This window comes from Carassius gibelio, chromosome A10 (assembly GCF_023724105.1).
Source record: "Carassius gibelio isolate Cgi1373 ecotype wild population from Czech Republic chromosome A10, carGib1.2-hapl.c, whole genome shotgun sequence".
NCBI classification, from domain to species: Eukaryota; Metazoa; Chordata; class Actinopteri; order Cypriniformes; family Cyprinidae; genus Carassius; species Carassius gibelio.
In genome coordinates, this window is record NC_068380.1 from 8,233,186 (window position 1) to 8,247,958 (window position 14,773).

A 14,773-nucleotide genomic window follows, 5' to 3' on the forward strand; every position below is an offset into this window, starting at 1 on the left:
TAAGTAGCCACGCCCATTTGAAGCTGCCCCGCCCACTTTGAGCTGGCTTTGGGCTACAGTAAAAATCTAGAAATTGGGGCTAAAATGTGTAGGTTATTATATGGTCACAAGTTTATGTTTTTGTGTTTCCATGTTTTTTGGTTCAGTTGCACTGCATTTTTCTATGTAGTCTACACATGCTAGCTAAATGGACATAATTTGACCTCACAGCTTTTTCAGCATCTTGCGCAGGTACACTGAAAAAAAAGATTTGTTGGATTTACTCAATTGAATTATGGACATTGGTTCCACACATTCAGTTTGAGTTCAAAGTAGCCTATGCATTTATGTGGTTTCATTATAATACGGTTGTGTTAATCCTATGTAATTTCAAAAAGTAATGTGTACATAGTCTTTTCAAGTTATACTAACATAATTCAGTTATGCTAGTTTAACATAATTTTTTTATTTCAGATATCTGCTTCAATCATGTTAATTCTGTGCAATGAAATCAAGTTATCTTAACATAATTTTGATAAATTCACTAAAATTAAATTTTAATGCATTTCAATGGTTTGTTGTTGCATGTTTCATTTCACGTAACACAAAAACCTTTTGTAAATCCTTTATTTAATCATTTGAACAATGTGTAATTTAAATGGCATGTCTAAATAACATTGTGCTTTCAAAAGCATAGCATAAATAACTTCTCTGATGATTAAATTTAATAAAAATACATCAGTTTTAATTAGACTAGTATAAAAACAAAGACGGTTCATTTTGTATGCATAACATGTAGATCAACAATATATTTAAACCTTCAAAAGTTTTACAAGATTTTTTTTTTTTTTAAACAATATCATAAACATAAGTAACATTATACTGCATGTAACCGTGTGTTTAAAAACTAATACAACATTGTAACACTAATTTATTTCATTTCTCTCAGAAACCTTAAAACTGTACACAAGAACACCAGTACCTGGAACTAGGGCTGCACGATGTGTCGTTTAAGCATCAATATCGCGATGTACGAATCCACGATAGTCACATCGCAGGATGTGTGATGTAGGCTGTCGTAGTTGATTCGTTATTCATTAACTGTACGGGCAGCTGCTCCCCGTCTTTTGATGAATGTGATTAGCCGATTAATTGTACAGCTAAACCATCATAGAGTAAAAGTTTATCATTTACGTGTTTTTAAGTCCTGTCAGTTTAACAGGGCAGAGAGAGACAGAGAGAGCACGAGAGAGAGCATGCACGAGAGAGAGAGAGAGAGAGAGAGAGAGAGCTTGCACGAGAGAGAGAGAGAGGAGAGAGAGGGAGAGGGAGAGAGAGAGAGCACGAGAGAGAGCATGCATGAGGGAGAGAGAGGAGAGAGAGAGAGAGCATGCACGAGAGAGAGAGAGAGCCCCGGCCGCACGCTCATCGTCTTCAAACACCACGGGCAATGTCTTGCTCTCTCTCCCTCGCGCATATTAATCAATTGACACGATGGTGTCGATGTTTTAATCATTTAAAATAAGAACGTAAGTGTGCTCACCCAATTTTTGTTTGTAAGAAAAAATTAGATTAGATTTCATATTGCAATATATATCGCAGAAAAATAAAATATCGCAATGTTATTTTTTCCCAATATCGTGCAGCCCTACCTGGAACTTATTTCAAGAAAAACGCTTTCGTCTCAAAGATAATTATATATAGACATTACAAAATAATGTGAAAATACAGTATCTGACCCTTACCTAAAGTATAAACAATGTATCTTATTTATGCTAGTTCATCCATGTGTCATAGATTCAGCTCTCTAATCAATCAACTTCTGACCCAGTCCAAAGAAGGGCCAAATTCAGACAAAAAAAAAGATAAAGAAACAAGAGCAGGCAAAGGGGGACAGTCTAAACAACAAGATCACAGTTTACCCTCTGCGGTGGTCTTGCATGAAGGCTGCTGAAATTTTCAGAGGTTGATTGTTTGTAGTCACAGAAGTCATTCAAAAATCAGTCCATCTCACTGGTTGAGTTCAGATTTGAAATTGGGCCTTGATAGAGAGTTCACCTGCATCCAAGTCCATGATGAGTTTTTGGTAAATTTCATATGTAAAACGCAACTTTGTGGGGTACTGCAGGTTAAGAGCATAAATTAGACCAAACAACATTGAAGTTGCAAAATCCACACTGTTGAGGTCCTGAAGCACTGCTACACCCTCTAGCACAATGCCTACATCATGGGCTTCATTGTCTGCAGTGTGCTTTATCAGGAAGATGCCCATGGTAGTCTTCTCAATCGCACACTGTAAAATAAACTGGATCTTCTTCCATGTCCTAAAGACAGAAAAAAAGATGAATATGTATTACAATTAATGCTACATGTCTAGTGGATATAATTATTATTATTTTTATTTATGTTGCAGTGTGCATATTTGATGAAACCATGGTTTTTAGATGTATTAATATATTTGCTTGTTGAACATAGTGCAGATTCCATCAGTTAAGCTATAACTACTCACCACATACTCCTGAATGAGCTCTTTAGGGTCCTCATTAAGATAGATAACCAGTCCTCTGATGGCAAGTTCACAAGCTGCATCAATGTCATCCTTAAAAATAAGCCAAAGCAGAAAAAGAAAGGTTAGTTTAAGACATTACTCAAATCACAATTAAACAAAAGAGCACAATGGGTCTCATTCACTAAAAGTTCCTAAAAAATGTATATGTTGTAGTCTAGAAAAATATAATAAAGATAATAGCTTGATTTTATTATGTGAAATGTAATGCAACTTACTTACTGCTAATAACATCAATTACAAAAAATAGAGTGTGAATACATGCACACAAACAAAAAAAAATTATAGTGTGCTAACAAGACATCCAAACAATGCATTTTAAAAAATCTGTTCAATAAAGCAAAAATAACTGTTCGTGCCTTATTGATCACTAATTTCCCAATTCATGTTTATAGTAAAACTTGATAATATTTTAACACCAAGAGAGGGTTTGTGCTAATTCAGCATCATCATATGCAATTAGCCAACTATATACAGAAGTAAACCTTTAAAATATATTTATATCTATAATCTGTCAATATTTAAACAAATGTTGATGTAAGAGATTATGTGAGCCTGGAGACTGTAAAATACCTTACGACTATATATAATTATTGGTTAAGTATGAAAGGGATCTTTTACAGGCAATCAGCCGTTATACTCCTAATGGCATCTTCTAGTTCAGACACAGATTCAGGCAAGCCAGATGGAAATACCACTCTCTGCCAGCTGCTCTCCCCCAAAATGATTCGAAGAACAGCCGATGTCATTGTCCAGTGCCTCAATAGTGAACTCAATAGTAAAACAATAGTGAACACACCCTCAACAACTGTTTGCATGTTTAGATACAGCACTTTTTAAATGTGGAATAATTTAAGAATTTATACAATATCACTGTAAATCAAAGTAGCTTTTCCATTATAGGAAACAAACAAAAAACTTTAAAAATTATTTTGAAGCTATTTTTACTTTTTTCTTCCTTACCTTTGCAGCAGACAAATCTCTTTAACGTTACCATCTGCACATGTCCAGTCAAATAGTCAGCCAAGAGGTATTCATCAGTTAATTCACCGACTTCTACAAGGCTAACTGCCTAACTGACTGACTTAGCTCGTAATTTGTCTTAACAGGCTTTGGAATACCAAATGTCACTGTAAAGAGAGAACGAGCAGAAATTAGTTATAACAACAACAATTAATGATTTTAAGTAACAATTTACTGTACTTTTCCAAATTAAAGACAATGCTATTTATAATATTACCCCCTTTTAAGATGTACCTTTTTGGAAAAAGACTTTTTAATTTTTTCCAAAATGTATGGTAAATACTAGAAAATTAACCAACATTCAGTTAAAAAACAATTTATAGCATACCATAAAATAACCTTTATTGCAGCAGTCATTTATATTAATTATGATATCCATCTCAAAGTGACAACCATGTTGGTTAGCCAACAAAAATTTTATTAACTTAGATGCGAAATCCTAATATTGTAATCTTAAAACCTGCCTGGGAGAGATTTTTGTGAGTTATGGGTTTAGGGCGGGTATTCATTTACTTGAATCGAGTATTCATTTACTTGATAAAATAGGTCCCTGCACCAAAAACATACTGTATGTTTAACCAGTGGTGGACGAAGTACACAAATCAAGTACTTGAGTAAAAGTACAGATACGTATAGTAAAATATTACTCCAGTAAAAGTACTCCTTTTTAAATTTTTTATGTACTTAAGTAAAAAAGTACTGAAAGATAGATGTTTGCAATTATATAGGCTACTTAATTTAATTTTATATTAGCACATTTTTTTTTTTTTTTTAGAATCCTACTGCTCAAAATACCTGGGATTTTTCCAAAATAACCACTATATGGAGTCAAGATATATTTTTGTTGTGTATATGGACTACGTTGACGAGAGAAATGATCACTGTGAAGCTTACACTGTGATTTACCCGAGAGAAAGCAGAGTTGACCATCTTATTTTCACCAGTAAGAACAAAGTAATTTAAAGTTTGTTGTTTTACAGAACATCACAGTTATATATGACATTATAATAAGGCCTGAAGTTAGGAAGAACATTTTAAGGAAAATATAATTATATTTTCATAATGATTTTTTCCTTCTCAAATCTTGTCTGTGGTGTAAAAACATCCATGGCCAAACAGGGTGCATCTCTTCCCCTCTTTGATAATTACTGTAACGTTAGTTACCATGTTCTTAACATCACATTCTTACTTTTCTCCCCAGATGTAATCTATATATATATATATATATATATATATATATATATATATATATATATATAGGTGGTTGAATAAAAATAATTGGACATTATTTATAAAAATTACCTCAAGTTAGCACCAGCAAGCTTGTTAGCTAGACAGTTAGCATCAGCTAACAATATTTCAGTACGGTTATGAATAAACATTCATGTCTGTTTACTCGTTTAGTTAATCCAAATAACAGGGCTCCAGACTAACTTTTTACACTAGGAGCACAGTGGCCCCCAACTGAAAATTTTAGGGGCACAACCAGAAAATTTAGGGGCGCACACCGTAAATCAACATGCTAACCAAATCTACTAATTTCCACTGTATTACTAATAAATACTTTAATAATAGATGCAGAAATTACAATGTGCCGTTTCAAATTCAGTGTCACATTTTATTCTGCACTTTTGAAGATGCAACAAGGTAAACTGACAGCACCATCGCTGTCATGACAGTACAAATAGTAAACAAAATTCCATACACTCAGAATAAAAAATGTGCATAGTAAAAAAGTTTGTGTGCATGCTTTATCGTTGTTGTATGTTTCGTTAAGTTTTAAGCCATTCTTCCTTTGAAGGTCGAGCTGGCTTTTGTATTTGGTGAAAAGTAGTTCTAATAATTATAGTACCTCAGCCATCTGAATTCTTACAGCCAGTCTTCTCGAAAATGGTGAGTGTGGACCAGGGCCGGCCCTGACCAATTTGCAAGATTTTACCTGGCGCCTCATGCATATATATATATATATATATATATATATATATATATATATATATATATATATATATATATATACACACACACACACACACACACACACACACATTACAGCAGAACTGTTTCCAACACTCATAATAAATCATCATATTAGAATGATTTCTAAAGGATCATGTGATAGACTGGATGTCACATGTGACACTGAAGAATGGAGTAATGATGCTGAAAATTCAGCTTTGCATCACAGAAATAAATGATAATTTAAAGTATAATAAATTGAAAACAAATTATTTTAAGTTGTAATAATATAACACAATATTACATTTTTTCTGTATTTTTGATCAAATAAATGCAGGCTTGATGAGCAGAAGAAACTTCTTTCAAAAACATTAAAAATAGTAATGTTTCCAAACTTTTGGCCTGTACTGTATCCCCCCAAAACTGCACAACTGTAGAGTAAAAAAAAAACAAAAAACAAAACAAAAAGTGATAATAAAAAATGCGTCTTAAAACTGATTGTACAAAATCACAGTCTGGGGACTCAGATCTCAGAACAACTGCTAACATTAAGTTTAAGGTAAAAATAACTGCCATGAAATTATAGTATCTTCTTACTCCTATGCAATAAATTGCTATTTCACTACATCTCTTTACCTCTGTCTTTATCCTCTTCTCTTCTTTTTGGCACTGTATCTATCGCAGACTATGCTCATTTATAATGTGTCATGTAAATTCGGCCTTCCGTCACAATCAGGAAACTTTCACCGTGTCTAGAACTGGCGCGAGCTGCCAGACCCGTTTCTACGAGCTGTGTGTTAACAAAAGCAGTGCTGTATACATTGGATGCGGCGTCGGGCACGCTGCACAACAAATTACCAACAACTGATTGTGCGCGCACTCTGTTTCTGACACACTTCAAGCACTCGATGGGCGGGGGAAGATTGAAGAGCCGGATTTTTTTTTTTTTTTTGCTTTATTTGGAAGTGTTTTGAATTAATGGTTTTTAAATAGTAGCCTATTATAAAAAAAAAAATATGTAAAAAAAAAAAAAAAAAAAAAAAAAAATCACTCGTTCACTCATTCTGGATGAGTGGCGCCCTTAGCATTTGCCTATACCACGGGCCGACCCTGGTGCGGACTTTTTTAGCCACACCAACCTCTGACTCTGAATCATCATCTGACGGTGACACTAGGCTCTGGCACTGGTACACTAGCCGAAGGTCGGAAGAACGAATCAATAGTTCGCTTGCTCATAGCTCAGACGCACGCACATATCAGGTTGTGATGATATTTGTCTCGGTTTCCTTCCCACAGATGTTTACGCCCGCTCAATTATCTCTAGGCCCCTCCTCCTCCACACATTTTAGCCACTTACAGTGGCCATTCCCTATTCTTCTCACACGCATTTGCCGCCTCACAGACAGGCATCACTCAATGAGACGCGAGTGTGTGCAAGTGTGTGTGTGTGTGTTTGCGTGCGTGCGTGTGCACATCTACTGGTCGCACATGTGCGACTGGATGTAAAATTCAGTCGCACACTCTCAAAATTTGGTCGCAAAATGCGACCATTTGGTCGCAGTCTGGAGCCCTGAATAAGGTTACTGTTGATAAACAATATAAAAACAGACGTCACATAGGACATGGTAGCATTTTAATAAAACTGTTAATATTACGGCAGCGTGGAATTTGAACATGCATGAGTTATTTTATTTAATCTGTGTTAAAGGTTTTTTTTTTTTTTTTTTTACCTAAAACACAGAGACGCTGATATGTGTCTGCATCGTCTGCACTCGAGCATTTCAGTGGGCTTAAACAGATCACTCTTTACAGTGGATTTAGTTCCCAAACAACGGACAATTTTTACCTAAATATGATTTTCAGTTACAATAATTTATCCCAAATTTCAACATTAATAACTTACTTTTATCAACATCAGACGCACGAACGCTCACAAGATCTCCCGGTTCTTACTTCTGGTGACTCGCACTAAACGGTTCATTTGAATCAGTGAGTGGTCGACTCCTGAACAGCTTCAATCGGATAATTCTAATTCGCAAACGAATCGTTTGGTGCGATTCGCGATCCGATTTAAAAGTTTATTTTTAAAAGACTCGGTTCGTTCATGATGAATCAGACACCGCTTCTCCGTGTCGGAGCACGTGATATATTATAGGGAGTAACGATATGTTTTATGAAATGTAGTGAATTTAAAACTACAACTGTATGCTTTGAAATGTAGTGAAGTAAAAGTAAAAGTTACTCAAAATAAAACTATTCCAGTAAAGTACAGATACTTGAAAAATGTACTTAAGTAAATGTAAAGCTACTCCGTTACTGTCCACCACTGTGTTTAACTCAATTATTCGTCATTAGACATGCACTGACAGAGCATTGAGCGAGCGCTTTTGCCTACGAACCCCTCCCCCACACAAATCCTAAAGTCCATGTTATTATTATTCACCTAATGAAAACTTGATTTCCATCTGTAAATTGTTTAATCGGATTGTAGAAGTTTGATAAACTAATGTTACCAGTAATATTTATGGTTTACTTAACGTTAAAAAAATCTGCGACGACACTCGACTAAATATACCATCGACATGATTTAAAAGCGTGTGGGGTTATCTTAAAACATTATTGTTGCATTTAATCTGACAATGAATGTATTTTTATAATATATCATACGATTGATACTGAAATTCTTACCTTTTAAAGAGCTTTGAAAACAATACAGTCAGTCCCCTCATGTGTCCTTTCCAAACCAACGGTCCTGGTGTGGTCTGGATTTCAAAGCCCATGCGCAGACGCTCTCGCGCACGTTGCTCCCGCGCAAACGACTATTTCTCAAAACTGAATTAGATTAATTATAGCCTACACAATGGAATTAAGTTGAGAAGAAAATACAAAGTAATTGTGTGACATGGGCTTATTTTAATTAAATAAATCAAACAGCAGGAAAAAATCATTTTACATGAACACAATTTGTTTGAAATCTGAAACAATTTGAACATTTTCTTGCAAAGTGATTATATCATGTTTTGATGATTATGTTGAATTTCATTTAGAATTTAAACAATAAAATTATGTTTCCATCTTAAACATAAATGTATTAAGTAGACTGTAAGTGTATTGTTTTAGTAAATCCAGTAAAACTGCTTTTCCTTTTTTTCAGTGTACATTGAGTTTTTACGCTGCAAAATTTTAAAGCAGTTTAGCTTTAAAAAACGCGTCTCAAAGCAATCTCATGAGAAAACAGTACTATTTTATGAGATGGCGATTTCGTATGAATTCGTTTTATGAATTTAAGTTTTTTTTATTGTTTTTCAAAGCAGGATTTCATTTTAATAGCTTATTGTTTTATAAGAGACATTAAAAGGTTTCCATATCTTGGTGCCTTGAATGCTTTTGGATTCTCAAAATCAGAGCAGTACTGTAGATGTGATGGCAAGGATACAAAATTAGGGCACTCAATGACGAGCACTTAAGTCTGCATGGCTTTACCATAAATCAATGCATTTTAACAGAGATGACAGCTCAATCGACAGTGCCTCAGGTCTTTTGCCTAAAAATTAAACTCATGCTCTCTTTTTATGATGTATCATGCGATTATGTTCTTTCAATTCTTTTAGGTGAGAGTTATGTGTGTGGCTCCACCGAAGCCTTTAAAAAGCTTGACTACTCTAATAACGTCAACCCTAACTGGTCTGTGAATGTGAGGGCCTTGGGCTCCAGCAAGTGTCCCACGTCTCTAGCCAGCTCGAAATCAGAGCCGCAGTCCAAAGAGGGCAAAGACTTCATCAGACCCAAACTGGTCACCGTCATCCGCAGTGGGGTGAAGCCACGGAAGGCAGTTCGCATCCTACTCAACAAGAAGACAGCCCACTCCTTTGAGCAAGTTCTGACTGACATTACAGATGCTATAAAGCTCGATTCTGGTGTTGTCAAGAGGATCTACACCCTTGAGGGAAAGCAAGTAAGATTGCTTGTTTATTAATGGAAATCTTGATGTTGCTGCAGTATTTTAGTTTCAGAGTCTGAAAAGTGAATCTGTTTTGTGTTGTTTAATTCGTGTGATTTTACCTCAGACAACTAATGATGAACTAATGAACTAATGAATTTCATAAAAGTTGTTGTTATGCAAGCTCACCCTCTGAACAGGCATGGAAAACTTGAAAGCATACTGAAATTGCACATTGGGAGTCCCAGATAATTGTCTGGTAGTGAAATAGAAATGTTAGAAATTATTCATTCATCAACAGCTGAGTTCCCTCTTCCCTTGTTACTGTAATCAGGTGACTCAAATACTGTATAGACTTAAAAGTGTTTTGAATTGTTCTTCTCTTGTAGAAACTCAAAAAACATCCAAGAAATAGGGAGCTCAACATCCAAACAATTTGGCTCTTGTTTTTTATCCTCCGAAATGAATTCATCCCACAAGCCTTGAATTATAAATAATGAAGCCTCATTATTTCAAATGCTACAGCAGAAATCTCCCCCTAACCTGTAGCCAGATTAATGGCAGATCTAGTCTAGTTTATGAATGGAAATCTGTGTCTTTGCCCACGCACACTCAACATGAGAGAACATGTGGCTCAGAGGATACAGAAATAACTCAAGCTTCTGCTCTCATTTAAATTCCTCCCACCTTTTTATGCTGCTCGGAAACATCTGTGCTGCCCCACACATGCAGAATGACAGAAGGGCACACACATGCATGAAATGCTTAGATGTTCTAAATATTTGATCATACACATTGTAAATAACCTCCACATCTTACTGTACAGTGCAGTTCAAAGGTTCACTTGTGAAAGCCCCCCCCCCACAATTTTATACATTTTAAGTGAAAAGTTTAAATAAAAAATTATATTTAATTACATTTGTTTTATATTCGTATTTGATTTCCCCCCCTTTTGCAGTAAAAAAGGCAGCAGTCAAACTACATTAACTTTTTTCTCAGATTTGAAAATGATACAAAGAACATGTGCTTCAACGACTTTTTGTTACAAAGTCACATGGCTAATGTTGCAAATTTGCTTATTTGATTAGTAACTTAAAAATAGTGTAAAATTTTTAATAATTCAAATTCAATTTACATCATCCTTTTTTTGTTTACATTTTTTTAAATCCTAAAATACTATTATACTTTTTATTAATATCTTTAACCTGTTAACTGTCACTCACGTTTTTGAAGATAGACTTGAATTTGCATGATACAAACCTAAATTTGTATAATTCATGACTGAAAACATTTTGTAACATGATTCTGATATGCCATTTACATGGTAATGCAATGTCTGATTTTAAAATGGGTTTTAAAGGATGAATTTTGAGATTTTATGTTTTCAAGTGATATATAACTTCTGATGATTTCCAAAATGTGATAGAGAAAAAGGCAACGAGGAAGTATTTTTTTTAAACAAAGGTCAAAGCTCCTTTTGTAATATAGATTTCTGAGGGTGCACTCTTCTCATAAATTAATCTATTACTTTTTCTTTATAAGTTTTAACAAAAAATATTGGTAAAATATATATTTGGTAGTCTTAGACCTTTCCAACGATATATAGTTCGTCAAGATTAGATTAGATTTGATTGTAATATAGTATAGTCAATGTAGGTGTCCCGAATACGGGACGGGGTGACATTTAACAGGTTAATCATTTTTTTTCCATTTTAATTTTAAAGTTTTCGTTTTTTATACTTTTTTTCACTTTAAGTTAGTTTAATACATAAACTAGCAACTAGATATTTTTTTTTCTGATTTTATTTTATTTCAGTAAAAGTTTGTTCTATTTCAAGTGACAAAACTTGAGTTAACTGTAATAACCCTGTTTTAAATCCCAGAATTTTCATTGTGGACTTTTGAATGTCACTGTACATACTTGTCTTTCAGTGTGTCTCTATTCAGCTAGGTAAAATTGCAAGTAAGTAGTCGCCGTTTGGCTGAAATTCATTGAACTCTAATCAATATGCGCACAGATTTTTTACTTCTCTCCATTCATCTCTGTGCTGGTGGCTCTGCCAGTGTTTCAGATCTTCAGACTTAGTCTTTCCATGTGAACATCCCTCTAAATCACCTTGAATGTTGAAAACTGGAGCACTTTATATCATGTGCTGTCATGCATAAGACTTACTGCCTTTTAGAGTAGCTGTATTAAGCAACATATATGTATTTTGAATGAAATGTAAGTCATACATCATACTCACACTGTGTGGGTCTGATATCAGAGATTACACAGTAAGGCACAAAAGCCCTGTTCACCGTCCAGATAAAGTAAGAGCATTATGGGGAGCGCTAATTTTAGAACAGGGATCGATTGGGCCTGAGGGAGCTGTCTAATGAACAAGCCTGGCCAGACACATTTACAACACACAATTTTGTCCTGATACAATTATAAACAAAAGCAACAGAAACCAGGAAGGAGAGACACAGAAAGAAAATAAAAGGAGATAATGGAAGAATCTATGTGGGTTAGTTCAGGTGCATAATTAACAAAGCAATAAAAGTACATCTTCCTGTTTATTGTCCAGTTTGAAGGCAGGATCCAGGTGTGGAAGCAGCTTATACCAATATTATTGTTGTGGTGCTTTTTTGAGGTATTACAAAAATAAATCTGACTGTGCAGGTGATTAATGGGATTTCTTAAGCAATTGTTAGTTAAGTTCGGTGTTATTGAGTCATGAGGTAACTCATTATCTTTTACATAACATGATCGTCTTTTTGTATTATTTCATTACAGCCATTTTTGACTAGGCTTGTATTGTTTTTGCAAAGTGCAAAAAAATACATAAGAAAGTCCATGTAAATTCAATTTTATCTGCTGAGTAGGAGTTTAGGCAGAGCTTAGACTGCATATAATTCAATAGACCAAAAGTTTTCGCATTTTTCTGCTGCTTTAATGTGTGTAAATGAACCTGTCTGTGCCTTCTGAAAGAAAAATATGGATTTCTCCTTTTAGTCAGTGAATAAAATTACAGTTTATCTCCTGCCTTGGTTGAGTCTAATAATGAGTAAAATGTGATTCAAACAGAGACTGCTTATTGCATTTTGCACACTGTATGGCGTATTTCAGAAAAAGCAGAGTGCAGAGTCTGTCTGTTAGAGAAAGAGCTAATTATAAATGCAAGCACTATGGAGATTGATTGCAATCTGATTAGTCACATGGGAGTATGAACGTTATTTGCCCAAGTGTGAATCTATGTGTTTCTTTCAGCTACAGATCCTGTCAGTTACTTGTGTGTCATATGGCTTGGAAGAGATGTGTTCCTTTTGTTTATGTGAGGCTGATTTCATATCAGATCAAATGCCAGTTTTGGTGCAAAAAACTGTGTATTACCCCCTCCGAACCATATGGTTCTTGTAGAGTTTGGAAGTATCAAAATAGACATAAGGCGACAACAGGCCTTGATGTCTTCAGCGATGGAATAACAACGGAACCAGCATCTGCCTCTAGCTCTGCTGTCTGTAGCACCTGTCGTGATTGTAATAATAGATTTCAAATGCTATAGAATGCATGTGGCCAATGTCTGTGGAAATGTGAATGAATTGAAAAGCCTATGTGTATGAGAGAGATCTGGGTTTTTGGGTCTTTGCGTCACGACACCTTTCTGATAACCTGTATAATGAGGTCAGAGACAGTATATCAAGCTCTTATTCCATCTTCCTACGAATCGTGAGACTTTTTTCTGGAGTATTACTGTAGGGTGTGAAATGGATTGTGTAAGGTTTTATGGTGTAAAAAGGCTTGTGATACATGTACTAGACTAGAACAAAACATACTACAGCTCTGTAAAGATGGGGTACTTATGAGTTATCATGTGAGAGAGATACATTAAGTTTGCTAGCCAGATTTGTGACAGCACCATATAGAGATTTGAGACTTGACCACTAGTTTATCGATTGATTCAGGTGCTCCGCATATAGATAATTCAGAGTTAGAAAAGTTTTCTGTGCCATATCTGCTTCAGTTCCCCTCAGATGGCCAGTGACCTGGATCCAGTCCCCGTGTGATCTCCAATAATTTCCGGTACTACTGAGTGCAGGCTCAAATTTTTGCTTGTATTGCAATGCTGCTGAAGGACATCCCTGACAGATGGGAACAAAGAGGGCATGCAGCTGAAATTCATAATTTAACCTGTCAGAACTGTCTTAAAACCCTTTTAACGTCATCTGCAACCATGCACAGACCCTCCAAATGTCCCTGGCTTGGAGCTTTCTGTCTGTCTCTGACTTTCTGACACATTTTTAATATGCAGTGTACTATGAACTAGCACAGTTGTGGTTGTCTTTCCACACAAAGGACAGGACTTTGGACATGAGCTAAATTTATCCATGCCTGTTGCTCCCTCGTGATCTCTCCTTCCAAAGACACTGACCCCCCCCAAACAGTTTCTATGACGATGTGATCCAGTTGCTTGGTAACGGCCTGAGCCTTTGTGACATCACTGTGGGCAGTAGTGTGTGGGGAGTTTAGTCTGAGGGAGAGGTAGACGTATGATAAGTGGTTTAGGCTGCGGACATGGTTCTCTTGTTCTTATCCGTTAAGCCCATATTTACACACACAGACACACACTTACACAAAAGATTAAAGCTACGCAAACACGGCCGTCTAATAGTTAACACATAACAGACACACACACACACACACACACACACATACACATATAAATAACCAGACAGACGCGTCTTGCATACTGCAACTGATTTTTTAATGACCTCTGACCTATGCTGTGGGCCGAGACAGTGACACAGCAGGCGTGTAATCAGCAGTCACTCATGTGTTTGCTCTTCCTGAAGTTTGTGGTATGGACATAACTGATTTTCTGCACCATTAGCCTTGTCTTTCAGTCTCTAACAGCCTTCCATTGTCTAAAGGGCCATTTACCCCCTCTTGAGCTCTCCTCACCTCTCATTCCCCTCCTGTCCAATGAAATGGCCAGATATTCTGCCTTTGGCATATGGTCTTGCTCTCCCCAGACATTGTAGTCAGCAGAATTTCTTTGTTTCCTGATGAGTTAAATCCATATTAAAATCCAAATCAGGATTAACAACTTAAACTAAGACTGGAGCTTATTCTGGGTTTCTGTAATGTTCTTATGTATTGCATTTAGTGAAAAATAAGGAGGCACATTGCACCTATTTTGTACAAGGTGCTAAAAGTGCTGCAATAGCACTGTGCTGTATTAAATTAGGGGAATTTGTAAATACAACACCACTATACATGATTGTTTGTTTTCTTTTGTTTTGTTTTACTCTAAATGACTGTTTTT

At 35.6% G+C, this 14,773-nt stretch overlaps 1 protein-coding gene and 1 long non-coding RNA gene across 3 annotated transcripts in view; one reads left to right on the forward strand and one right to left on the reverse strand.

Moving 5' to 3' along the window:
* Window positions 1-14,773, forward strand: part of LOC128021059 (serine/threonine-protein kinase DCLK1-like) — a 52,029-nt gene that overhangs the window by 1,586 nt on the left and 35,670 nt on the right. For both annotated transcript variants that reach the window (XM_052607954.1, XM_052607951.1), the window contains exon 3: window positions 9,136-9,479. In XM_052607954.1, the coding sequence (XP_052463914.1) occupies window positions 9,136-9,479 (344 nt within the window). The remainder of the gene's footprint in view (window positions 1-9,135; window positions 9,480-14,773) is intronic.
* On the reverse strand, window positions 1,608-8,676 carry LOC128021060 (uncharacterized). Its single transcript, XR_008185464.1, has 4 exons — window positions 8,213-8,676; window positions 3,509-3,675; window positions 2,489-2,578; window positions 1,608-2,303 (listed from the first exon to the last, which is right to left on the reverse strand). It is a non-coding gene; the product is annotated as an uncharacterized LOC128021060 (long non-coding RNA).